The sequence below is a fragment of the Chiloscyllium plagiosum genome, chromosome 1, assembly GCF_004010195.1.
Source record: "Chiloscyllium plagiosum isolate BGI_BamShark_2017 chromosome 1, ASM401019v2, whole genome shotgun sequence".
Lineage (NCBI taxonomy): Eukaryota > Metazoa > Chordata > Chondrichthyes > Orectolobiformes > Hemiscylliidae > Chiloscyllium > Chiloscyllium plagiosum.
In genome coordinates this window covers 133,464,517-133,492,304 of record NC_057710.1, presented here as the reverse complement: position 1 = coordinate 133,492,304, position 27,788 = coordinate 133,464,517, and the positions used below count along the sequence as shown (strand labels likewise).

At 40.7% G+C, this 27,788-nt stretch overlaps 1 protein-coding gene across 27 annotated transcripts in view; it reads left to right on the top strand.

Moving 5' to 3' along the window:
* The window catches only part of ank2b (ankyrin 2b, neuronal), an 892,118-nt gene that overhangs the window by 325,999 nt on the left and 538,331 nt on the right, over window positions 1-27,788 (top strand). For 23 of the 27 annotated variants that reach the window (XM_043697278.1, XM_043697441.1, XM_043697212.1 and 20 more), the window contains one exon: window positions 6,443-6,535. The exons of 3 other annotated variants lie outside the window; for them this stretch is intronic. In XM_043697278.1, the coding sequence (XP_043553213.1) occupies window positions 6,443-6,535 (93 nt within the window). Of the gene's footprint in view, window positions 1-6,278; window positions 6,287-6,442; window positions 6,536-27,788 lie in introns of those variants that run through there. One more of the 27 variants, XM_043697363.1, reaches the window with a different exon arrangement.

The window sequence follows — 27,788 nt, the reverse complement described above, 5'->3', positions numbered from 1 at the left end:
TTGGGGTTTTTTTCTATATTTCCTATCTGAATTTTAAACGAAACACAGCAATTAATGAGAGATTGCAATTTTACTTATTTTCCTTTTTCTTTTGCTCCAAATATTTGGAATGAAATTCATTTCCAGTCTAGGAAAATCAGATACACTCATTGTAGTAATCTCTATGTTGAGACACCCAAAATGCGACAGACCATGGAATAATGGCACCAGCTCAGGATGATTAATACATCAGACCCAGCATTTATCCAGATCTCCTGTTTGAGGGTACTTTTGACCACCATTCTATTTTGTTGTCCTGCTGATGTTATATTTATGTTATAACAACAACCAAAGCTCTCCAGACCACATCTGAAATAAGCATTAAAATGATAAAAGGAAATTTTAGTGTCTTGACAGTGAAATCATATACATCTGAAAATGTTTGGCTCTATCACTGAGGGGAGTTCATGAGCTTCATGGAATCCCTACACTATGGAACCAGGCCATTTGTCTTAACAAGTCCACGTTGACCCTCCAATGAGTATCCCACCTACACCCAATCCCCTACACATCCCTGAACTCTATGGGCAATTTAACATGGCCAATTTGTCTCACCTGCGCATCTTTGGATTGTGGGAGGAAGCCGGAGCACCTGGAGGAAACCCATGCAGACATTGGAGAATGTGGGTCCCTGGCGCTAGCCACTGTACCACCAGTTGTTCTTGTGTTGGATAATTGTGAAGCCACTGCAAATGCTTGCAGAATGATCTTTTGGGGAAGAATTTTTTAAAAAAGGTCTTCAGTCCTGATTATTCAGCATGAGTTCTGTTCGCAATATTGGATGAGAACAGATTGCAGTCTTTGGACTCAAATGACCATCTGACATGCACACCTTAGATATGGAACTTAGCCATCTTTAAAAGAGCCACGTTCAGCTGAGACAAAGGTTAAAAAAAACAAAGGGAAAAGATACAGCAGAAAACAGAATCTTCGGTGTCTTAGCAGAAAGGCTAAATGGGCTGGTGACAATGACTTTTAATTTGTAAGTTGTGGGAGAGGGCTCATAGGAAGTCGATTTGAATTTCAAAATCAAGTAAGAGAACAGAGTAAAAAACAGTCAGGAATCCTACTTCAGATATGGCAGATAATGTTAAAACTTTAAGTGTATTAATTTAAACTACAAGAGAGAAATAATAAACAGGTGAATAAAGTATCAGCGCTGAGGGATAGTTTACAATCTAGGCCTAAAGAAGAGTTTAGTAGATAAATGCATGGAATGTAAGGAATAAATTAAATGAGCTGAGGCAACAGTTTCAAATTTGGGATTGAGATATTAGCCCCACTACTGAGATGTGGCTGCAGAATGGTCAGGACTGAGAGCTACATATAAATGAGGTTATAAGATTTACAGGATGGTCAGGGAAAATGGCAGAGGATGTGAAGTAGCATTACTGATAAGAAAAAAAAATTATATCCTCCCACACCATTTGAAGTATGAAGGAATGCATTGAATGGACATTGTATGGATGGAATTGAGGAATGGTAAAGGATCCAAAACTTTAATAGCCATTGTGTGTAGACTCCCTTGTGGCAGTTTAGAAGTGCTAGATTGTTTAAATGCAGAAATCAGGCAAATGTTTAACAGATTATTATTACTGGGAGATTTTAAACTTTAATATTGGCAGAGGCAGACAATCGTGTCTGAAAGGTAGTGAGTTTCTTGATGTATCTGGGATAGTTTTTGTAAAGCAATATGCCCTGGGTGCAACAAGGGGACAAGCAATATTGTATTTAGTGATGAGTAATGAGCTAGATTTAATCAGTACTTTAATTGTGTTTGAATATTTATCAAATAGTGATCATAACATGATCGAGTTCAATATGGTGTGTGAAAGCAAAACCTGAATCAGTTACTAGAATTTTAGATTTAGATAAGACAGACTTTAATGTGATAAAATAGAAACTGCCTACAATAAATGAGAAAAGTCTGCTGAAAGGTAAACAAGTGAAGAACAATGGAGGATGTTTAAAGAAATATTTAACACCATACAAAACTGGTTTATACCACCAATAGGGAAAAGCTCTATTTCATTTGGCGGGGGATTAGCCATGAGCAACTGTAAAGGTGAGGGATAGGATAACAAAAAATGTAATAAATAGCACAGATCTGCTAAATGTGATAGATACAGAGACCAGCAAAGAGCCACAAAGCCGTTTATAAGAGCTGCTAAAAGGAATTGTAAAAGGAAATTTGCCAGGGGCATCAAAATCAATAAGAACTTTTATAGTTACATAAAGTGAAGGCTAACTATAATCTTTTGAGTTCTCCTAAATACATGAGTCATCCCTTTGGATTGGAAACTTACATAAATCAATTTTAAAAAGAGGTGTGTAAGAGGAAAACCCAGCATTCCAGATCAGTTAGTCTAACAGCTGCGGTGGGGAAATTCTTGGCATGTACAATCAACGATGTGGAAACTAATCACCTTGAAAATTTTCAGTTGATCAGAGAGAGCCAACATGGATTCATGATTGGTAGATCATGCCAAATAAACATCATTAACGTAGATTAAAGTACCGGACAGGGCAATGTCATGGATGTTGTTTATATGACTTCCAGAAGGGATTTGATGAAGTTCCACACAAGAAAGTGTTGATTAAGGAAGAAGCCCATGAATTGAGGACAAATTACTGCCATAGCTGGGAAATTTGTGCAGTGGCAGGTGATAGAAAGTAGGGATTATAGATAGGTATCCTGAAGAAGGGCCTGTGCCCGAAACGTCTAATCTCCTGTTCCCTGGATGCTGCCTGACCTGCTGTGCTGTTCCAGCAAAAAAGTTTCAACATTATAGATAGGTAGTCAAATTAGCAGGATGTGGCCAGTGCTGTTACATAAGGATCTGTGATAGGGCTTTAATTATTTGCATGATTTATTAACGATTTAGATATAACGGTATAGAAAGTCATGTACCTAAATTTGCCGATGACACATGGGTAGCATGTCTGCAGTGTGCATGACCACATAAAATTACAAAGGGATAATGATAGACTAAGTGAATGGGCAAAACAGTGGCAGGTAGAGTTCAGTTCAAGTACGTGGGAAATTATCCATCTCTTTTGGATGAAAAAGGGATAGATCAGGGTACTTTCTAGCTGACATGAAGTTAAATACAGCAGATGCTCAAAGAGACTTGGGGGTTCAGGTGCATAGGTCTTTAGATGCCAGAAACAAGTGCAGAAAATAATCAAGAAAGTGAATAGAATGGTGGTTTTATGATTAGAGGACTGGAGAACAAGGATATAGAAGTTCTATTGTAATTGTACAAAACCCTGTTTAGACCCCACTTGGAGTACAGTGAGCAGCACCACACTTTAGGAATGATATATTGTAGTGATAGGTCGGAGAGGAGGGTGGAGCGAATAGGTGGGAAGGAAGATGGTCAGTTAGGACAGGTCATGAGAGTGGTGCCATGTTGGAAGGTTGAAATTGGGATAAGGTGGGGGGAGGGGAAGTGAGGAATCTGGTGAAATCCACATTAATGCCATATGGTTGAAGGGTCCCAAGGTGGAGGATGAGCATTCTTCCTCCAGGTGTCGGGTGTTTAGAGAGTGGTGATGGAGGAGGCCCAGGACCTGCATGTCCTTGGTGGAGTGGGAGGGGAAGTTGAAGTGTTCGGCCAAGGGGCGGTGGGGTTGGTTGGTGCGGGTGTCCCAGAGATGACCCCTGAAACGCTCTGCAAGTAGGCGTCCTGTATCCCCAGTGTTGAGGAGACCACATTGGGGGTAACCGATACAGTAAATAACATGTGGAAGTGCAGGTAAAATCTGATGAAGGGTCCTTTGTGGCCTTGGATGGAGGGGAGGGGGGAGGTGTGTGCGCAGGTTTTGAAATTCCTGCAGTGGTAGGGGAAGGTGCCGGGAGGGCAAAGTGAGTTGGTGGAGGGCGTGGACCTGCCAAGAAGTCGCGGAAGGAATGGTCTTTATGGAAAGTGGATAGGGGTGGGAAGGGAAATAGGGGTGATGGGGTCCATTTGTATGTGGCGGAAATAGCGAAGGATGATGTAATGTATACAGAGGTTGGTGGGGTGGAAAGTGAGGACCAGGGGTTCTGTCCTTGTTGCAGTTGGAGGGGTGGGGTTTGAGGGCAGAGGTGCAGGAAGTGGATGAGATGTGTTGGAGGGCATCATCGACCATGTGGGAGGCCATCTGATGTGTTTTATTGTGGAATTGAGCCTCCTGGGATACAAATGTGGCCTGCTCTCTCCAGAAAATAAAAGATTAAGGGGTGATCTGATCAAAGTCTTCAAGGTATTAACAGGAAAAGAAAGGCTACATAAAATTAAATTACTTTGACTGGTTGAGGATTCTAAAACTTGGACCCATAGTCTGAGAATTTGGGCCACAGCGAGTTTTGAGAAGACTTGTAGCTCAGGTTGAGTTTTTGGATGTAGGTTTGCTCGCTGAGCTGGAAGGTTCATTTCCAGATGTTTCGTTACCCTACTTGGTAACATCTTCAGTGGGCCTCAGGTGAAACGTCTGAAAATGAACCTTCCAGCTCAGCGAGCAAACCTACATCCACAATCAGGGCTATTCCAATCAGGAGAGATACTCTTTTTAACAAAAGAGTGGTAGATATTTGGAACAATTTCCACCAACTACAATGGATACTAGTTCAGTTTTACGTCTAATATTTACATTTTGGATAAGCAAAGTTTTATTAGGGGATATGGCTCAAAAGTAGGTAACTGGAGTTTGGCCATAGATTTCATTGAATGGCAGTTCTGGCTCAAGGATTGAATGACTAATTCCTCTTCCTATGTTTAAAACAATCTCAGTATGGTCAAGCTGTTATAAAATTCTAAAGCAACAAACCTGCAATCGTCTCTATATTATTTGGCTCATAAACGTGTCACTGGTAATACCAGGTCAGACTACCTCGGGTAGTCAAGTGACGTGAAATCAATAAGGTTTAATGGTCAAAAATATTGATGAATACTTCAGCAAGTGAATAACACTGATCTTTTGTAATGATGCTTTGATTCCTCCTAGCCTGGATTGTTGCATTTTTCTTTCAGAAACTTCATTCCTGATTTTTTCCTTTTGCAGCATCTGTGCCTCACTTCTCATTTTGCTTCTGCAATATTAGCTAATCATTTGAAAGTAATAGCTTAACCTCCCTCCAAACTCAGGGAGGGGTCAGAATGGCTTTACATATGCTGCACTGCATGTGCTCTTGGAACTTTAAGAAATCTATTTAATTAAAAGGAGCCTATGACTTTAAATGCTTGATTTCTTTTTTGATATTTTATTTCTTATTTAATTTCTACTACTTGTATATATGATTCACTTAATCTGTTATTCACTTAACAGATTTGTGAAATTCATACTTAAGTAATACTTCAAATTAATGCTGCTTGCAAAATGTTGTGAAAGTGCAGGATATTTGTGTATTTATTTGGATTTATTGTGGAAGTGGTATCTCATTGTTTAAATTATGCTGAAAACCAAAATTGAGTATTGAAATTGGATGGGAACCCCCCCACATTAATGCAATAATGTTCCTGCACTATTCATTGGGGATGAGCGTTTGAATTTTGGCTTTGGAAAATGAAAGTTTCTGTTCGTAAAAGTCAAGGCAAAGAACAGTCCTGACAGCCCAGAATACATATGCTATCTTCTGTTGCTTGATTTATCAAGAGAAGTATGTTTCCTTATTGAGACTTTATTTATCATATCACATCACATGCAAAAATGTTACAGTAGGAATGTTCACATAACACATGGCAAGCTCTGCAGAGCTAAGGCCTATGGTTGATAGTACAATTCCACTCAACACTGCAATTGAACCGAAATGTATATATGGCCATCGCATATTGAAAACTTCTTATCTCCCTGCTTTTGTTACCTGTTCCCAAAACTGCCTACAGTTCTGTGAAAATAGAAATACATAGTTTCCTGTTATATAACATTTTTAGCATAAGCTTATAGCCAGCTCACAAACCCCAAAACACTTAATGTTCAAATCATCAGGCCATCAATAATTGGACAGTCCTCATGAGGTCACTAAAGATTAGCAATTCATGTTTAAGGAATGTAGAGCAATATTCTGTTCCTCAACAATTCAACCAAGAATCAAATCTTCAAAAAATATTTTCTTTAAAGTACATTCAGTGCTATTATTGGAGCTACAGCTACAAAAATTAAAATGAACAAGATCTCAAGTCTTTATAAATAAATTCAAATCTTAAATTCTGACCACTTTGGGTTTTCAGTTTGGTCAAGCGCTCATCTCTACCAGTTACAGAAGGTTGCTTATTAGTAAATTGTCACTTTGCAGCAGTTTGAATCACAGGAATTGAAAAGCTCCTGTTATTTGCTTGCTAATAGTATAATACCACACTGCATTGCCAATGATTTCCTTTCTTACACCATGACTCTTCTTTTCTTAATTCCCACATGACAGCAAGGTGGGAGTGAAATCACCCCCCCTCCCCGGGAGAGGTTGTTACGTCACAGGGTAACTTTCCAGGATCAGATGGTCCCAAGTCGTCAGGAGGTAAAGGTTTAATAAGCACGTTCTTGTAGTGCTGGACTTCTGTCATAAACTCGAAAGGAATCTTGAGATCTGAATTACAAGAAGTCATGCTTGCCTGTCCATGTCAAAATCACATCAGCATTATTAACCAGCTTTTCCCCAGCAATAACAAAGTTGCCCTTTTTTTGGTGAAATGAGTGCATTTTGTGGCTTGAAATCCCTGCAGAACTATCCTTTGCATGTAATTAATCATGTCTCTGAATATTGCATTTCAGCAAAACAAATTGTTCTAATAAAAAACTTGGTGTTGCAATAAAGATGAAACATAGTAAATCTTTGGAAAAAATAATGATGCTAGTGAATAAACAACTTGTATAAAGTTCACTTGCAAACCTGGTATGATGATAAATATTATTGTATTACAAAATTGAAATTGTCTTTCATTGAAGAGATTTTTTGAGATACTTTAGTTTTTGAAGAAAATGAAATGGATGCATTGGGACATGTCCAATTTCCAAAAATGTGCTTTTCAGAAAACTTCTTCAATAATTAATAATGAGCTGTCTGGCTTTCCATTTGCAGGTATCACTGTATTTTGAGACAATGCACAGGAACTTGAGTCTACAAATTACAGAAGGCTCCCAACTTAGTTCTGGAGCTATTCCCATAGGGAGGGAAGCCAAAAATAGGGTGCAACAGGAATGTGTGGGTTTCCTATGTCTTGGAGAAAGCAGCTCCCTAGTTAAATGCAATATGATCGGGTTTGTCCCTTTGAGCATTCTCAGCTTAATTGGTGATTTCCACAGTATGCAATCTTGATAGGCCACTGGAACTGATTCCTCCTGAAATAGGCATAGTTTCAATTCTAGTAGGTCAACATTGAATTATCTTGAAAGTGCCAGGCTGTTGCTACAGATGCCTTTCTACGTAACCACTGGGTCCATCCCCACCTTCTGTGATCAGCTATCTCCGCTGCCCTCCATATTGCAATCTCCCTCCACAACCCTACTGCTCTGTTTTTATTCCGTACACCCTGATGTTTTTTTCTCAAACCTAGCTTCCTTTTCTCCTCCTTTTGCACTCTGGCCAATCTTGCTGATTGAGGTCAAGAAATGAAAAGAAACACCTGACTCTGAACCGGCCATTAAATTCAATGAATGTGAGGACATCCACAAAGCAGCTCCTGCCTTTGTTGTTGTTTTCCTTCCTGGATTTGGGATAAGCGTGGGACTTCTTCCTTATTGTATGATGTTAATTTGGATGTGTCTTTAAAGCCACATCCAATGACATTTTAGAGTTCAGTGGAATTTATTATCTGCCAATGACGTCTGGTTGGTAGTATTAAGCAGACAGCTTACTTGCCTGAGAGAGGCTAACAGTGCCTAGCATTATGACAAAGCTAATTATCCCCCACAATTCAGTATCATTGACAAAGGGTCAGTTAGACTCAAAACGTCAGCTCTTTTCTCTCCTTACAGATGCTGCCAGACTTGCGGAGATTTTCCAGCATTTTCTTTTTCTCTTTTTTTTTGGTTTCAGATTCCAGCATCCGCAGTAATTTGCTTTTATTCATTGAGTTTATTGTTTCATTCAAATAATATTTATCAGAAGTTACCCAGATCTTGTCTATCCATGAATCAATGTTTTAAATAATTGAATAAAAACATGTTTTGAGATTGAGAACTACATTGACAAAACCAACAAATTGAGTTTGGCCTTTTAAAATAAAAATGCCTGCTAAAGAAATATAATTCCATTAAACATTTACCTAGACTTATACAGACAGCCAATCTTATCTGTGCTGGCTGTCCAAAGCAGCAGTTCACCTAGTGCTACATCCCACCTTCTCCCCATTCTTCCTTTCAGTAATCCAATTCTCTCTTAACTGCCTCTATTGAACATGCCTCCATCATGCTCTCGGAGTGCATTCCAGATCCTTATTACTTCCTGCATGAAAAGTTTCTTTCCCTCATCGCCATGCTTCTATTGGCATCATCTTTAATTTGTGCTCTCTTGTTATTTATTCTTCCACAGATGGCAAGCATTTTCTCAAATCAGCCCACATCCATCATGATTTTGAATACCCCTATCAAACTTGTTCTCAACTATCTGTTCCTATTTTCTCATTGTCACCAACATTATTAGGATTAAATTGCATTTGTAAATTTTTGTTCAATTTCAGTTTTTACATGCCATGAATAAAATTTCAACCATGTCACTTGAATGGGGAGATGTAATATCCACCTTTCTGTTAAGAGTTTATATTAAACATACTTTGCTATTCTTGAGTTACTCCAGATGGCTTTCCTCTACTCGCCAATTCTTGTGGAGGTGCCTCTTTGTCATGGGCGGATGCAGTCCCTGTTGTGTACACTGTTATACTCCAATTTTTTAAAATATATTGACATGAAGAGTACTTCCTTAAGGAATACTCCTCTAGAATTTTAGGTCAAAGACTTTTTAGGACTTGAAATAGAAGGTTTTAGTGGGAACGAAGACCACAGAGCCAGTTTTCCGAGAAAGACTTTAAGAGCTTTTGCCCTGAAATTTTCTTGGCTTAAAAGAATGATGTATGGGACTAATTTAGACGATTGAGGAATTATCATCAGGAAATAAAAATTCAAAGCAGTTTTAAATGTGTGTACGTGCTCAAACCATATTCAAGGGATTGACTCTGTAACAGAGCTAAAAGTCACAAACTTCATCTTCCTTTGTGACAAAGAGATGACTGCCGTAACTTTAACCTGAGATTTCATGATTGGAAGTCATTTATAATATGTTGAAAGTGCTATTAGACATTTCACCCTTTGTTTTGTTTTATTTCAAATTGGCTCTTGAAGTCTGTTGATGGTGGGTACTGGGTAAGTTGCCATAAAGGGTGGAAGGATAAAGGTTCATAGGTTTGTGTTGTTGGCTTCGGGTGTGCATAAGGCTGATATGGGGAGTGGGTGGGTGTCGAGAATGTGATGCTGGAAAAGCACAGCAGGTCAGTCAGCATCCGAGGAGCATGAGAATCGACGTTTCGTGCCAAAGCCCTTCATCAGGAATGAGGCTGTGAGCCCTGGGGTGGTGAGATAAATGGGCAGGTTGTGAGGCTGGATGGAATATAGCTGAGAGTGTGACAGTTAGATGGAGATGGGTGCAATGGTGATAGGTCAGAGAGGAGGGTGGAGCGGATAGGTGGAAAGGAAGATGGACAGGTCATGAGGGCGGTGCCAAGTTGGAAGATTTGAACAAGGTAAGGTGGAGGGAAGGGAAATGAGAAAACTGGTGAAATCCACGTTTATGCTGTGGAGTTGGAGGATCCTGAGGCAGAAGAGGAGGCGTTCTTCCTCCAGGCGTTGAGTGGTTAGGGAGTGTTGATGGAGGCGGCCCAGGACCTGCGTGTCCTTGGCAGAGTGGGAAGGGGAGTCAAAGTATTCGGCCACGGACCGGTGGGATTGGTTGGTGCAGGTGTCCTGGAGGTATCTGAAGCACTTTGCGAGTAGGTGTCCTGTCTCCCCAATGTAGAGGAGACTGCATTGAGAGCAAAAGATACAGTAAATAGTGTGTGGAAGTGCAGGTAAAACATTGGATGTGGAAGGCTCCTTTGCAGCCTTGGATGGAGGTGAGAGCAGAGGTGTGGGTGCAGATTTTGCAATTCCTGCGGTGGCAGAGCAAGGTGCTGGGAGGGAAGGCTGAATTGGTGCAGGGCATGGACCTGACGAGGGAGTCATGGAGGGAATGGTCTTTACAGAAAGCGGACGGGTGTGGAGGGTAGTCAACCTCCCACACTGCATGCTATAAAAATGCTATCCCTTATTCCCTATTCCTTTGCCTTTGCTGCCTCTGCTGCATCTGCTCCCAGGAGGACCAGTTCCACCACAGAACACCGCAGATGGCCTTCTTCTTCAAAGACTGCAATTTCTCCTCCCACGTGGTCGATGATGCCCTCGAGCAGATTTCATCCACTTCCTGCACCTCTGCCCACGAACCCACCCCTGCAATGCAACAAGGACAGAACCCCCCCGACTCCACCAGCCTCCATATACAGAGGAATTTCAGATTATCCGAAGAAGATCTCAAGGTCCCGATAGAAATATTACATCAGGTGTTTCAACACTGTTTGTATCTTTTGTTTACAATAATTAAAAATGAACTCTGCTTACTGAAGTGCTGCTGAGAACAGTCCTGGACATCAATGGGAGTCCAGTCTCCAAATGACTGACCATTCTCTCACTCGCTCTCGCTCTCTCTCTCTCGCTCTCTCTCGCTCTCGCTCTCTCTCGCACTCTCTCTCTCGCACACTCTCTCTCGCACACACTCTCTCGCACACACTCTCTCGCACACTCTCTCGCTCTCACACTCTCTCACACTCTCTCTCTCACACACTCTCTCACACTCTCGCACACACTCTCTCGCACACACTCTCTCGCACACACTCTCTCGCACACTCTCTCGCACACACTCTCTCGCACACACTCTCTCGCACACACTCTCTCGCACTCTCTCTCTCGCAATCTCTCTCTCGCACTCTCTCTCTCGCACTCTCTCGCACTCTCTCTCTCGCACTCTCTCTCTCGCACTCTCTCGCACTCTCTCTCTCGCACTCTCTCTCTCGCACTCTCTCTCTCGCCTCTCTCTCTTTCGCTCTCTCTCTCTCTTTCGCTCTCTCTCTCTCTTTCGCTCTCTCTCTAGCGCTCTCTCTCTCGCGCTCTCTCTCTCCCTCTCCCCACAGCTTCCCTGGAGGTCTACACAGGGGTGTACCTGAAACCCCCTTTCCCCAGATAATCTTTCCAACTTTGTCCTGTACAGGGCAAAGGTGGAACCTGTCAAAACGTTGCAGTAAAAAGGGGGAGTGTGTGTGCGCGTGCTATTTTGAGACTCACCCCCCCCCCCCCCCAAGGCAGCAGCAGTCTTACTGTTGTTGTCCAGTCCAGCTGCCCCAGGGGGTGGAGGAACGGTCGGTGGGTGGGGACGGATGGGAGGGCGGCATTGGACGGGGTTGGGGGGACAGAGTTGGATGGGGTTGGGTGCACGGATGGGGGAACGGAGACTCGTGAGCAGCGTGCTGCTGCCTAGTCTCCTGAAAGGGGAGCAGACTTATCCCTTTGAACTGATTGGGGCAGGGGGGTTTCAGTAATGCTGCAGGTCCCTTGCACACAAGTGTGTTTTGGGGTTTGTTTCTGAGCAGAGACAGAGAGAGAGGAAAAAGGAAACTTAAGAAAACTCCAATGCCCAAAGGAGAGGCATTGAATTAATTAATCGAATAATCGATTATCATAAAGAAATAATGCCCGCCCATCTTGTTTGGATAATCGAGGTTTCTCTGAACATTGTGTCATCGTCCGTCATTTCTGCCACCTACAAACGGACCCCACCACCAGAGAGATATTTCCCTCCCCACCTCTATTGGCTTTCTGGAAAGACTGTTCCTTCCATGACTCCCTCGTCAGGTCCATGTCCCTCCACCAACCCACCCTCCCCTCCTGGCACCTTCCCCTGCCACTGCAGGAATTGCAAAACCTGCACCCACACCTCCCCCTCACTTCTGTCCAAGGCCGCAAAGGAGCATTCCTCAAAGTTTTACTTGCACTTGTACACCTGTCATTTACTGTATCTGTTGCTACCGATGCGGTCCTCTCTATATTGGTAAGACAATATGCCTATTCATGAGCACTTCAGAGAACATCTCCGGGACAACCACATCAACCAATCCGACTGCCCCATGGCTGAACACTTCAACTCCCCCTCTTATTCTGCCAAGGGCATGCAAGTCATGGGCTGTCTCCATCGCCACTCCCTAACGGAAGGAAGAACACCTCATCTTCCGGCTCGGGATCCTCCAACCTTACGGCATAAATATGGATTTCACCAGTTTCCTCATTTCCTCTTCCCCCACCTTTTAATCCCAGTTCCAACCTTCTAACTCTGCACTGCCCTCATGACCTGTCCTTACCTGTCCAGTTTCCTTCCCATCTATCTGCTCCACCCTTCTCTCTTACCTGTCACCATTATACCCACCTCCTTCTACCTATCACACTCTCAACTACCTTCCGCCCAGACCCACCCCTCTCCCATTTATCTCACCACCCTCTTGGCTCACCGCCTCATTCCTGATGAAGGGCTTTGTCCTGAAACGTTGATTTTCCTGCTTGGATGCTGCCTGATGTGCTGTGTTTTTCTAGCATCAGACTCTCCACTCTTCTCTCCAGCTTCTGCAGTCCTCACTTTCGCAGAGCTTTTGTCCACCTCTGCTCTACATCTGAAGGATGGTAGGCTTGAGTCTGTCCTGCAATGTAAAAGCCTGGATATGTTTTTCCAAGGTGTGAAATTTCCCATCTTATGGCATATGCCTTGGGATCAAAAGTCCAGAGCTGTGTTCTAGTGATGTATGTCAACTCTAACCACCCTTATTACTGGGTCTACTACACTCTTTCTTGAATGATCAGCTTGATACAGTCTCTACTCTTCAGACAGGATCAAATTAACTCTAATAGTAGGGTGAACACACTTTCCGGATCTGTGATCTATGATCAGTCTCTGTTGGCAGCTTCCTCCTGTCTTGTATCATTGATGATTAGAGGAAGAATAAGCTAGTCCAGCCTCTAAGTGGTCTCATTAGGTGCTCCAAAAATATAAGCTACCAGATATTTGTTGAAATAATGTGTGAAAGAGAGCAGTTGGAATATGCCACATGTCCTGAAGCTAGGAAATGCTCATCATCAAAGAATACTCATCATATTATCAAAGAATTCACATTTCTCATTTATTCTAATCTACTTTAAGAAAGTTAGGAATGAAAAGTGATTCTTACTAGCTCCCCAGATGATCCTGGCAGCCTTGCATGAAATCATCATCAAGACCTGCATGACTGGAAGGATATTTTTGATGTTTTGTTATAAGTATTCTTTCTTGGGTTTGTAGTTCAGAAGAAATGACTTGAGGCTTAGAATTCATGAATTGGCAGCTCCATCCTCTTTTAATAACATGCAACCTATTTAGCTTCATTTCATGAATTTTACTTTCATGAGCTATGATGTAAGATCATTTATTGCATGAATCAAATCAGCCTCCACTTGAACTATTGGTGGAAGGCAATACATTGGGGTCATAGTCGCTCCTGGGAACAGTCTTTCTGTTGCCATTGAGTATTAATTGAGGATGTTTAATGTAAGGACAAGAATATATTTGCACCCCTGTCACTATCAAAGGCAATTCCAAAATACATCTACCTCAGAACAGTCCACACCTTGGGAGTCCGGTAGGTATATAATAAAGGAGTAAAGAAAATATGGAAAGCAGCTTATGAAAAGTTTATACTTTTTAAACGGTCAGATTTCTACTTTCTGGAGCATTGCCTTTAGGACTAAACCATGGCGTGTGGTTGAAGTTCTTACTGGAAGAACAAGGATGGCTAAGTATTCCTTGTGAGTACCTTTCCCTTTCCCTTTTTAAAATGTGTTAAATGTGTTACTTGTCATTTACTGTGAGGCTACGTTCGCACTTCAGCGCATGTCACATTTGTAGTGTAACTTCAAAGGTAAGGCCTAACCTGATTCCTAAACTACATTGTGTTGTTGATTGGTTTAATCTTCATACATTGATTCATTGTATGATGGTTCCCATATTGAGAGAGAATAGCTGCAGGAATTTAAAATTTCTCCATCTTCACCCGAATTCTGTTTGTTTACTCATCTGTATATGTATATTGGAGAATGACTTGGTGGCACACAGGGCTATAGGACTATTTATATACTCATGTAATAATCTAGCTCATGTAAAACGACCTCCTATTTTTGGCCAAATAATCTGGAATTTTCCATGATTTGGAGATGCCGGTGTTGGACTGGGGTGTACAAAGTTAAAAATTACAAATCACCTGATGAAGGAGTAGTGCTGCGAAAGCTCCCAGTTATACCTGTTGGACTATAACCTGGTGTTGTGTGATTTTTAACTTTGGAATTTTCCAAATATCTCACGTAAAGGTTGACCCTAGTTCTTCACAGATAACAGATCAACATTTACTAGTCAGTGTGCCGACCTTCACATCCCGCTCCACCTTTCCAGTCTGCTGGTCATTCTGCTCTGCTCCCAGTCTTCCAGTCTCTGGCTTTGGTGTTCCACTCCAGGTTTTCAGAGTTCCCATAATTCATTATTTATTCCTTTAGAGTTCACTTGGGCTTCTGCTAATGATACAGAATGAATTTTGTTGGGCATGAATTTCAGCCCCTTAAAAATAGTATCCATGTAATGGTTGACTCCATAAATTTAACCTTAAAAAGTAGCCCAAAAATTTAACTATTACTGGAGTATACTGGATACGGTATTCATGTAGGGAAGCACAGGAATCTGTGACATAGCTTACAAAGTATATCAGTGAATGGTTATAACACATGCACCTTTGTGTCAAAGTATCATCTTTCACTGGGCAGATGTGCACCAATGAATATGCTGCAGATACAAGTATGAAAGGAGCAAATAGGATCACATTGAGTGAAAAAAAGCCCTTGTAGGAATCAATTTCTCCGCTTTTAGAAAAACGAATTCATAGAGAGTGAAGGAAGTAAATTATCACCATCCACCTTTTTCAAGTGTCATTTGTGGAACAGATGGTAGCACTTTCACAGGTTGATCATGAATCTGTAAATTCTTTCATTTACAGCTGTATGATCTGAGAGTGGGAGAGTTTCCTGGTCAGCCAGAACTGCAGCTATAGCTTCAATGCAACAATCTCACCAACTTAAAAGACTTTGTTCGAATGTTCATGCCATCATCAAGCATGATCAGGGACTGCTGTATATGCACATATTCTCTCTTGCACATTTGTCTCTCTCAGGCATACTGTTAGGGACCAGATCCTCTTAAAATATATTGTGAAGGTTGTATAGACCCTAACTACTACTAATTTTAAAAGGTAAATGTCAAGTGCTGTGTTTCAGATGCAAATCAATTGGTCAAACTAACCGACATTAAACAAAACACAATTTATTCAAACACTATAATTAAAATACAATAAAAGAAAGAAGAACTTGAAATAACTTAACTCTATTGGAAACCTCTATTGGATAGACATAGTAACTATTAATTGTTCCAACATAGTAACATTCCATAAACACAAAACACATTTGCCTTGGCAAAAAGGCAAATTCAGAAACCAGATTGTCTCATATGGAGCTCTCCAACTCTGGTAGAAACAACATCAAAAGACAATTCTGAGGGAGAGTGAGTATAGCAGACTGGAGAGATTCGTTGCCTTCCAACCCTGCTGAGACCCCAGTAACAACTGTCGGAAACTAAAACCCTGGATCTGTGAGAGCTTGACCACACCCACTCAGATTGCTTCTATTGTTCTAACTTTATATTTAAAAAAAACCAAGGACTCGTAAGTTGTTTATCTTCTCATACAGGCTCAGCCCTGTTCCCCAATCTCTCCCAAAAAGAATCTAGAATAAAACACCCCTTAAAGTCACGGCATTGTCACAGTATGACACGCACTCACGCGCATGCATGTGGGCATACGTTTATAAGCACATGCGTACACACACTTGCACCTCTGAGTCAGAAGGGTGAGAGTTCAAATCTTTTCTCCAGATACTTGGCTACAAGAGCCTAGGCTGACTACTCCTGTGGAGGACTGAGGAAGTGCTTTTGGGGTAATGATATGATCTTGATGTTTAACTGAAAGCCTAACTTCTCTTACAATGGGATCTTTTACGTCCAGTTGAACTATTCTGAAGAAGGAGAGAGATGCTAAGCTTTGTGCCAACACAAGCATGTTGCTATCTAGTCAGGGGCTCCCATAACCCATGCAACATGCAAATTAATTACCACACTTTTACTGTACTACAACTGTGACGGAAAGCATTTTGGGGGTTTTGAGGTTGTGAAAGGTGCTCAATCGGTCTGTCTTTTGGACACAACGTTCGGACAACTTTTTGGGCTTCTTTTGTTGCATTAAATAATCCATGTAAAAAAAATCTTGACTTTGTACCTTGCATGAGGAAAACATTAATGCGCATCATAAATTACTTGAAGTTTGAACAATAAAATTTAAACCATGACCTACCTAGAAATATTTGGAAATTTTAAAGATGACTAATGCCATTCATGTATAATTGCATTCAAAAAAACAGAAAATATAATGCTGATCTTGTGGAGGATACCTTTTGGCAGAAATAAACTTTGATTTTAATAGAACTCCAGTAAAATGACTTATTTTCCAAATGCCTATAATTCTGGGCTCAATGTTACACTTTGTTTGAGGCAGTGTAATATCAGTAAATTCATACTTTGATTGGAGGCCATAGAAACATGGAGAATATGAAGTCATTACGACACAGCATTTCGCCATTGAGTCTCTGGAACAATCTGGTTTCATTCCCTGTTTAATCCCCATTGCCATCTAGGGGTGCTTCCTTCAAGTGCCCATTCAGTCTTGTTTTGAAATTATTAAATATTTGTACTTTCACCACACTCAGACAATGATTGCAAGGCTTTTGTCGTTATTTAGTCCGAATGAGGTTAAGCAATGAGATTGAATGGATACTATCTCACTAAGGCAAAATTCAACATTTTCCAAAATTTAAAAACCTTTTTTTATGTTCTTGGACTATATTTTGTTATCACTTGTTCATGCCAATAGCTCATCTGTATCCAAAAATAGCATTTTAAACTTAAATAAGGGCATTATGTTATGAAGGTATGAAAGTAGACACAGGTAAAGTGAGCTGACAAAATGGATTAAAGGATAGGTCAGTGGCAATGCAGTGGCACGTTTTAAGGGAATATTTAAAAAATATGAAATATTTTCCAATGATGAAAAATTCCAGGGTCATCTGTGGTTAACTAAAAAGTTAAAAACAGTATCAAACATAAAGAAAAAAACAAATGTTTCAACAGAGGCGTGTCGCAGTTTAGAAGATTGGTCAGGATATAAAAAGAAACAAATAATGAATTTCTCCCTCATTAATATTTTAGAGTACAAAAGAAATTGGTGGTATAGTCAAAATTGATGAAAGTTATGTCAGATTACAAAGGGATCTTAATCAATTGGACCAATAGGTTACACAGTGGCAGATGGAAATTGATGTGAATAAATGCGAGGTAGTCCATTTTGGTAAAACAAACAGAACTCATACAGTTAATGGTAAGACCCTGGGTAGTTTTGTCAAACAGAGACATCAAGGGATTCAGTTACGTGTTTCTTTAAAATTTATGTCACACATAGTTAAGGCAGCATTTAACACACACAACTTCATTGCCCAAACCTTTGAGTATGGGAATTGGAATATCATGTTGAGGTCATACAGAACATTGGTGAAGCCACTTTTGGAGTAATTTGTACAATTTGATCATCCTGCTATAGGAAAGGTATTAATAAATTGGAGAGGGTTTGGAAACTATTTACAAGGATGTTACCAGGCCTGGAGGTTTGAGTAATAAGGAGAGGCTGGATAGGCTGGGACTTGTTTCACTGGAGTATAGGAGGTTGAGAGGTGATTTTTATAGAGGTTTACAAAATCTTGAGGGGCATAGATAAGGTGAATAGCCAAGGTATTTTCCTGAAGTAGGGGAGTTCACACTAGACGGCATAATTTTAAGGTGAGGAGAAAGATTTGAAAGGGACCTGAGGTGCAGCATTTTCACACAGAGAGTGGATTGTATGTAGAAAGAACTGTCAGAGGAAGTGTTAGATGAAGATACAGTCACAACATTTAAACGACATTTGGACAGGTACACGAATAGGAAAGGTCAGAGGAAATGGCCCAAATGCAGGCAAATGGTACTAGTTTAATTTGGGAATCTTGGTCTGCATGGTCAAATTGGATTGAAAGGTCTGTTTCCATGCCTTATGCCTCTGACTGTTAGAGACACCTAGTAAGAGTTCCTTTAGATACTTTGGAGTGTAAAAATTGGGAGATTCTGGGGAATTAATAATGAAAACTAAGGAGCTGACAGATGAATTTTGCAAGTATCTTCAGAGTTAGAAAACTATCAGCAGAGAATTAGGTTTTTGGTCCATTGTGCCTGCACTGGCTCTCTGAGCATTATGACATAGTTTTAGATTTTACATAAGTTGTTCACTTTCAAGATTACAAGTAACCCCCCATAAAAATCAAGAAATGGAAGGGAGAGAAACTCAAGAATATTACACCCACTTGGTAATTGGGACTGAGGAAATTGTTGAATCTCCACGTTAATAGGTCAGTGGGTCCTGATGAACTTTGTCCTGTGGTGTGAAAAATAGTGGCTGAGAGATAGTAATGTTATGATTTTAATTTTCCAAAATTTTTTAGATTTGGGGAAGATTTCATTTAGGTTGAAAAATATGAAGGTAACTCTATGACCCTATTCAAAAAGAGAAGAAGACTGAAAGCAAAAAGCTACAGGTTTATTAGCTGAACATCTATCATAGGGAAGATGTTAGAAGTTATTATTAAAGACGTTATAGCAGGCCTCTTAGAAAAAAAATCAAGGTAATCAAGCACAGTCCATTTGATTTGCCAAATTTAGCTTATTGGAGTTCTTTGAAGATTTAGAATATGCTGTGGACAAAGCAGAACCTGTGGATGTGGTGTTCTTGGATGTCTAGAAGGCATTTGATATAGTGCCACATCAAAGGTTATTGCAGAAAGGAAGAGCTCATGTGGAGGGGTAATTGATGGTACATTGGCCAGCTAACAGGAGTCAGTAGGCAATAAATAGGTCCAGATGTTAAGATTTAACTAGTGGTGTACTACAGGGATCAGTATGGGGTCTCGACATTTACCAATCTGATTGAATGTCTTGGATGAATAGAACAAAGGTAAAGTGGCTAAATTTGTTGACAACAGCAATATAGTTAGGAAAGTAAATTGTGAAGGGTCATAAAGAGCCACAAATGGATATAGATAAGTTAAGTAGACAAAGATATGATAAATGGTATAATCTGGGTAACTGTGATATTACGCATTTCAGAGGGAAAACTGAAGGAAAAGTGTTTGGTCTAAATAGCGAGAAATTGTAGACTACTACTGAATGTGGCTGCTCTTCATTTATACGTTTCCATGTATTTTTAATTTGAGACAAAATTCAGTTCTTTCTTTCTTTTCCCCATTGTTCCTTTGCTTGCATGTACATGCACTTTGTGTACTGCATTGTGTTTATATGCATTGATGAAGATTGCCTATAAATTCTTCAAAATTGTTTTCATTATAACTGATTAATTGAAAATTAATGCTAGTATTTAAAATTGTGAAAATGTTATTGTTTTATGTATTTGTTCTCTTCCATTTGGCATGGTCTCCAATTAAGCAAATAGTCATAGAGATGTACAGCATGAAAACAGACCCTTCATGTAACCCGTCCATGCCAACCAGATATTCCAACCCAATCTAGTCCCACCTGCCAGCACCTGGCCCGTATCCCTCCAAACCCTTCCTATTCATATACCCATCCAAATGCCTTTTTAAATGTTGCAATTGTATCAGCCTCCACCATTTCCTCTGGCAGCTCATTCCATACATGTACCACCCTCTGTGTGAAAAAGTTACCCGTTAGGTCTCTTTTATATCTTTCCCCTCTCACCCTAAACCTATGCCCTCTAGTTCTGGACAGCCCGACCCCGGGAAAAGACTTTGCCTATTTACCCTATCCATGCCCCTCAATTTTGTAAACCTCTATCAGGTCACCCCTCAGCCTCAGACGCTCCAGGGAAAACAGCCCCAGCCTGTTCAGCCCCTCCCTATAGCTCAAATCCTCCAACCCTGGCAATATCCTTGTAAATCTTTTATGAACCCTTTCAAGTTTCACAACATCTTTCCGATAGGAAGGAGACCAGAATTGCACGCAATATTCCAACATGTTACAATGTTCTATGAATGGAACCACATTTTATAGATGTATTTAATGGGGCTATATGTTATTAAATTTTCTGTGGTTATTAAGTCAAAATTCTCCAAGTACCTGTTGAATCCAACCCCTCCCCTCCACACCCTTGACCACGCCACCCAATTATTATTTCGGAGACCTTACCCACCACGATAATGTTGTCGGGAATGGAACATATGAGTTAGAAAAGTGGTGGATAGTCTGGGATTATTTTCACTGGAACGTGGGAAATTGAGGGGTGACCATATATAAGATTATAAAACCATGAAGGGCATAAATAAGGTGAATAGCAAGGATTTTTTTCCCGAGAGTAAAACTCGGTGGCACATTTTCAAAGTGAGAGGAGAAAGATTTTAGAAAGGACATGAGGGGCAACTCTTTTGCACAGACCAGTTTGTGTATGAAGTGTGAAATGAACTGTTAGAGGAATTGGTGGATGTAGGTACAGTCACAACATTTGAAAGACATATGGATAAATACATAAATAGGAAATGTTTGGAGGGATATGGGCCAAATGTAGGCAAGTAGTTTAGTTTGGGAATGTGGTTACTGTGAGACAAGTTGGATTGAATCATTCTGTATGACACTATGGACTGATGTTTAACAAAATGCCCCACGATTACTAAACATCTTGACACTGTTATTTGAGAACATTTCTCCCACTCTGATGCTGTACCACCTTGCCCACATCCAGGGAAGATTAGCAGATCTTCTACTATTTCAACCTTCAAATCCTTTCGCAACCTGGGATGCAAGCCATTCGGACCAGGTTGCTTATCTACTTTAAGCATGGCCAGTCTTTCCAGCACCTTCTGCCTGTTTAATTTTACTCCACACATTATTACTTTTATCATCTCCGTTTCTATTGATAGCTTATCAATATCCTCTTCACCGTCCCTCTCAATTTGCTGTAATTCAGTTGTTCTTGCTTGAAGAATTCACCTGCTATCTATGATGACGTCTTCTTTTGTGTCGTCATGTTTTCTATCTGTCTCTTCATCTAAAGAACCTTGACTTCGGTTCCCCTTCCTTTTGCCCTTGTTGGAATGAAGCAAGGAGGTCCTTCACTGGTTTTCAGGGTAAATAGCCAGTACATGGATTGTTTATTGTTTCTAACACTTGTGGGTTCACCTTTTACTTCTCCACATTGAATTGCATATGCCACAATTTTGTTCATTCACTAACTAATGTTAATTTTGTAACGTTTCCCTGCCAACCACACATGCTGCCTGACTCACTGTTGCCTGCAAATTTGGATATGTGGTTCTCTATTCCTTTTCCAGGAAGAAGAATAGAAGCAAAATCAGCTTGGAGGGAAACCAGTACAAGAGAATTCTGGGGAAATGTATTTGTGTGGAGTCTAAGATATTCTTAATATACTTTACCTATCCTATAATTTGTGTTAAACTCCCATTCAATTTGCGTTTGGTACAGATAGAAGCACTGACCAGTGGTGAAGTTTTTTAAAAATAAAAATTGACCTAAGCTTTGAATGCAGTTGATAGAAACTGGAAGAAAATTTTCAAGGCATGAACAGTTTTACGAATGCAGCGCAATGCACTTAGTATCTGTTTTGTGTTTTGAATTCGTGTTAAGCTGTAAGATTTGTTACAAGTCACTTGCATCATTTTCAGTGGCCATTCATCAAATTGTGTCACTTTGTACTCTATAGAAAAACAACTTTTTGCTCTCCCTCTAAGTGTTCTTTCATTATCTCCCCTGAATGTTGCAATTCATGCTAGACTGCATTACTCTACACATATGGCCTCTCTTAAGTCAACGAATTTCTGATTATTCATGCAGACAGACTCTTATTTGCAAACAATTCCATTAATAGGATAAGATCCCAATTAAATCCAGTTCTTTCCTTGGCTGCTGTTAACACTGTACACTTTATAGTGAAGCAGTGGATATTATTAACAATGTAACTGCTGCTGGATTTGTTTTCTTTTTCCTTTCAAGCACCCATAAGCTGAAATCATGTCTTGTGCCCTAAAACCTAAATATGGAATTTATGAATAGATTTTTATGCATGGATTTATACTGCACTGTTGTTCTGTATTCATCCACTGAACCTTGGAGAATGAATTTGCTCTTGTCCTCTCCAAATTTCCTCTGAATTTCCCTCCTTATCTCTCTTCTGATTGTGTCTCTGACATCAAACTTCATTTAAAAGCAGTTTGCCATGTGTGATAAAAGCAGAAAATGTTGGAAATGTCCAATTACCAGTGAAAAATCTGAAGAGAGAAACAGAATGAACATTTCATCAGGAATGGGAAAGGTTGGAAATATAATCAGCTTTAAGGAAGTGAAAGGGGGAAGGTGGCAAAAGAATAAAAGGGAGATTCTGTGTAGGGTAGAAGACAAAATTGATTATGGGACAAACGTCTTGGTGATGAAAGGCAAAATGGAGTGGTAATGGGACCAGGCGTGAATTTCAGAATGATGAACCACTGCTGTCAGAAAGGAAAAACTGAATTAAACCTGAAACCTGTAAAGAAAGTTGAAATAAAAAGGGTGCACAGATTTTTGAATTTTTCACAAAAGTATTCAGATACCTACTTAAAAAATGAGGTGCTTGCATCTCAAGGACCATCCTCAAGCTTATGTTTAGTTTTATTGGATGACTGCAGGAGATCAAAGACACAGATCAGTGTGAGAACAAAGTGCAGAAGTAAAAATTATAACACAACCAGAAGCTCAGGATCATTGCTGTACAGAGATATTATGCAAAGTAGTCAACCAATTTGTCTTTGGCTTCCCCAATATTAACCATATTGAGAGGATGAATGCAAATTGAAAGAAGTACACAAAACTTTCTATTTGTCACCCTATGCACTTGGGACAACTAGAAGAAAGGAGGTAAAAGGGCAGGGTTTGAATCTCCTGAACTTGCAGGGTAATGTGTTTGGAAAGGAAGTAGGGTACTGGAAGTGATCAAGGAGAAGACCAGGGAGTCATTGAGAGAATGATCCTTTTTCAATGATGGTGGGAGGGATGGGCTGGATGTTTGGCATCATGCTGGAGCTGGCAGAAATGGCAGAGGGTGATTTATTAAATCGTGAAGTGGTGGAAGGTGAGGACTCTGGACTCAACATAAATCAGGGAGGGAGTGACCTTTCTTGAGAAGAAGGTTTGCTGTACCTTGAAACATTAACTCTGTGATCTCTCCACAGATGTTGCCAGACCTTGAGTTTCTACAGCAATTTCTGTTTTTGTTTCAGATTTCCAGCATCTCAGTTCTTTGCAGTTCTTTGTGGAACATATCCCACAAAAAAGACAGGTATAGTTAGGATTGATGCAGGTACCTTTCATTAGCTGAAAATTAGTGGAGTGAAAGGTGAGGTTGTTCGATGAGAACAAGTTCAGCCAGTGAAGAGGGTGGTCGTGGACAGAAATGGGTTGGGCTCTGGTCGAAACCTTCAGAACCAACTGATGGGTGATGGAGGGGCAGAGAAATTGGTCTATGGTGATGTGTCATTCGAGGAAACTTGTAATTCTTAAAAGTGATGAGACATTGGAAGATTCATGAATTGGAAGAAACTGTTCAAGGGAGATAAAATAGAGTTGAGTTAGCATAAGATCAGCTAAGTTAAATAGGAACAGGCTGAAAGAGTTTGATTGGATTTTACCAGACTTTTTGGGACAGATTAAGAGGGACATGGTGAGGAAAAGTGGTGGTTGGAGTGCTTGTCGTCTTCCAATCATTATTAATTTTAGTGGCAAGGATGGTGGAGAATGTCGCTCCCACACAGAGACCAATTGAACCACTAGTGGCTAATTAATATACAAATTACAAGCAGTATCAGGCCACTTAGCCCTTTGAGCATGCTGTGCCATTTGATAAGATCGTTGCTGATTTGATGATTTCACATTTGTAATTGCCTACATTGACCTTTTACCCCCTTGTTTGTCAAGAATGAACCTACCTCTGCTGTAAAAACAGTCAAAGACTCTGCATCCAAAACCTTTTGAGGAAGAATGTTCAAAATACTCATGACCCTCAAAAAACATTCTTCTCTGTATCTAAATTCCTTTCTTTTTAAATGATGATCTCTAGTTCTAGATTGTTCCACAAGAAGAAACATTCTTTCCACATGTACCCTATCAAGTTGCATCAGAATCTTGCATTTTTGAATAATTTCAATTCCTTCTAAACTCCAGCAGATGCAAGCTGAGCCTTTCTAACATTTCCTCATGGAACAACTTGCCTTTTCCAGTTATTAATCTAGCATAAACAGCATCTTCACACTACTGCAAGCCTTCTACCAACCGTGGGTGGGCATTGCACCACAAGGGTAACTTCATAGTGAGCTCTAGTGAACTACCAGCAGGCTTTATGGGAAGAATATCCGATAGAGAGCTCTGTGATCCTCAGAGGGGCTTGCAGTGACAATATCCTCATCAACCAGCACCAACTCTCCCGCCTCACATTGTTGAGACCTGTCTAACTGATGCTGGCACCTGCAAACTCCAAATCTCCTCTCAGCTTGTTGCAGCGCAGTATCTCTTGATTGACTGTCAGCTCGAGGAGGACAGGAACTTCTGTCATTAAAGGCACAAAAGCCATGACGCAGACTCCTCCTTTGAAGGGACAGGTTTTCTGATTAAATCAAATCATGGGTCATACAACTGGGAAAACTGGGCCCGGTGTCCCATAAAATGTCAGTGGGTATAGTTGCTCTTGGCTTTCTGGTCTGTCTTTGGGCTACCAAAGTTGAGATGATACATCTCGAGAGCAATTCGTTTTTGCTAGGAAGGAGGTAAATGCAGTCTCATTGGTTTTGGCTCTCTGAGATTGGAGGCTATGGTTTTCATGAAGCTCAGCATAGGTTTGAGGAACAGGACTACATCTTTTGATTTGACACTTTACAGTCCTTTTGGCTTAATATTGAGTTCAACAGTAACTACCCCATTGTTTGCTTTCTCTTCACAGGTTTCTGTTTTAGTCTTGCTCTTCACCCCTTCCCAAATTTTTCTTAGATTCAAATGGCTGTTCTTCATCATTCTATCATTCACATCCCCTCTTTGTTTCTTTTCTTGTCCCAGTACCACTCCCTTTGTCCCCATATCACCAACTGTTTTGTCATTTATCATTCCTGTCTTGCACCCAATCAAAAATTTATTTTTCCACTGTATCCCCATCACTTCCTTAAAAGTTGTAACATTTCTAACTTCACCCACTTCTGATGAAAGGTCCTTGACTTGAAACATTAACTCTGTTTCTCTCTCCACAGATGCTGCCAGACATATTTCAAACATTCTGCGTTTCAGATTTTTAGCATCTGCAGTATTTTGCTTTGTCGTGTGCTCACCTGGCCAGTACTTTCAGCCAACATTCCCTTGTTATTTTCCTGACTGTGTTGAACCTCAGAGGTCCATGAGTGGCAGTTGCCATTGGTATGTCGATTGGCAGGTACAGAATCTCCAGGGGCTGCACAGTCATGTGGCCATGCAGCTTAGAGGGAACGTAGCAGAATTAATGCAGGGGCTTGATGCTATCAGTGCAAGGTCTCCACACTTTCAATCAGAGGGCACTGAAGGGTTCTAGCTCTGGGAACTTTGAAAATATCTCTCCTCCTTACTGCATGAATACTGAGCTCAATTATAGCACAAACACCAAAGCTCCAGCTGAAATGGATCCAGGTTGGAATTCTGCATTACTGGAACACCTTTTGGATTATGTCAATTCAGCTACCTGCTATTTATCTTTCCTTTTTATTTCTGTGAAACTGAAAGACGGGGAATGTGTAACAGGCAACTATTTTGTACTTGCCCACTTCACCTTTGCATAAGTTAAATTAACTAATTTTTCTATTTTAACGTTTGCTGTTTCTTTATGGAGCTCAATTATGTTAAGTAAAGAATGAATTGTAGAACTTTTTTCTCCCTCAAAGAGGAAGTAGAACAGAAATTGCTGCTGACTTATCTTTTTGTTACAGACAGGGAGGAAAGCAAATTGGATAATTTTAGTTTTATCCTCTTCACTCTGAACAGCTGGAATATTGTGTGCACTTTTGGCCACCTTATCTGAGGAAGGGATGTTCTGGCTATGTAGGGAATGCATCCAAGATTACCAGGAAATAGTCTGGGATGGCAGGACTGATGTATGAAGTGGGACTGATCAGTTGGACTGTATTTATTGAGTTTAGATGAAGAGGTGGAATCTAGACGGACTACACGCAGCAAGGATGACCAGAAAGTCTAGAACCAGAGATCACAGTTGAAGGGTATTGTAGAATCTTGACAGTGTGAAAGCAGGCCATTTGGCCCATCGAGTCCACACCGAGTCTCCAAAGGGCACCCCACCCAGACCAAACTCCCTACCCAATCAGTGTAACTCTGCATTTCCCATGTTTAAGCCATCTAATCTGCACATCCCGAGACACCACTATGGGAAATTTAGCATGGCCAATCCATCTAATCTGTGCATCTTTGGACTGTGGGGGGGAAACCGGTGCACCTGGAGGAAACCCACATGGACACAGAGAATATGCAAGCTCCATACAGAAAGTTGCCCGAGGGTGGAATCAAACCTGGGTCCCTGGCACTGTGAGGCAACAGTGCTAACCACTGAGCCACTGTGCTGCCACATTGGGTAGGTCATTTAAGACTGAGATGAGAAGAAATATGTTCACCTGCAGCATGGTGAGCCTGTGGAATTCTCTGTTACAGAAAGCAATCAAGGTCAAAGCATTGAATGTTTTCAAGAAGGTAGGTAAAGTCTGTAGGGCTAAAGACCTCAAAAGATTATGGGAAGAAAATGCAAACAAGGTAGTGAGTTGGATGATCACATTGAATGGCAGTGCAGGTACAAAGGGCTGAATGGCCTACTTCTTCTATTTTCTATACTTTGACCTGAACTATAAATCCAAAATGAGTGATGAAAAGGAAACCAAATGACAAGAGTTAATGGTCTGAATTCAATGTTAAGCCCTGAAGGCTGTAAAATGCCTTGTTGAAAGATGAGGTGCTGTTTCTTAAGTTTTATATTGAACATTCCTGGAACAGTGTAGGAGATTAGAACAGAAGAGTCAGCATGACAGCAAGTTGGAAAGATGGTATGACCTGAAGCTAAGGAGCATGCTTGAAGGCTGTCAGGCAATGCTCTGCAACACATTGAGCTAATTATTCTAAGTCTAATTGCCCTGCCCAATACCATTACATCTCTGACCACTGATATTGTCATTCCTGATCTTGACCACCAGCTAAGGACAGTAACAGTTAGGAGGAAGCCCTTTTGGGAATATTTAGTCATAGAGATGTACAGCATGGAAACAGACCCTTCGGTCCAACCCGTCCACGCCGATCAGACATCCCAACCCAATCTAGTCCCACCTGCCAGCACCCGGCCCATATCCATCCAAACCCTTCCTATTCATATACCCATCCAAATGCCTCTTAAATGTTGCAATTGTACCAG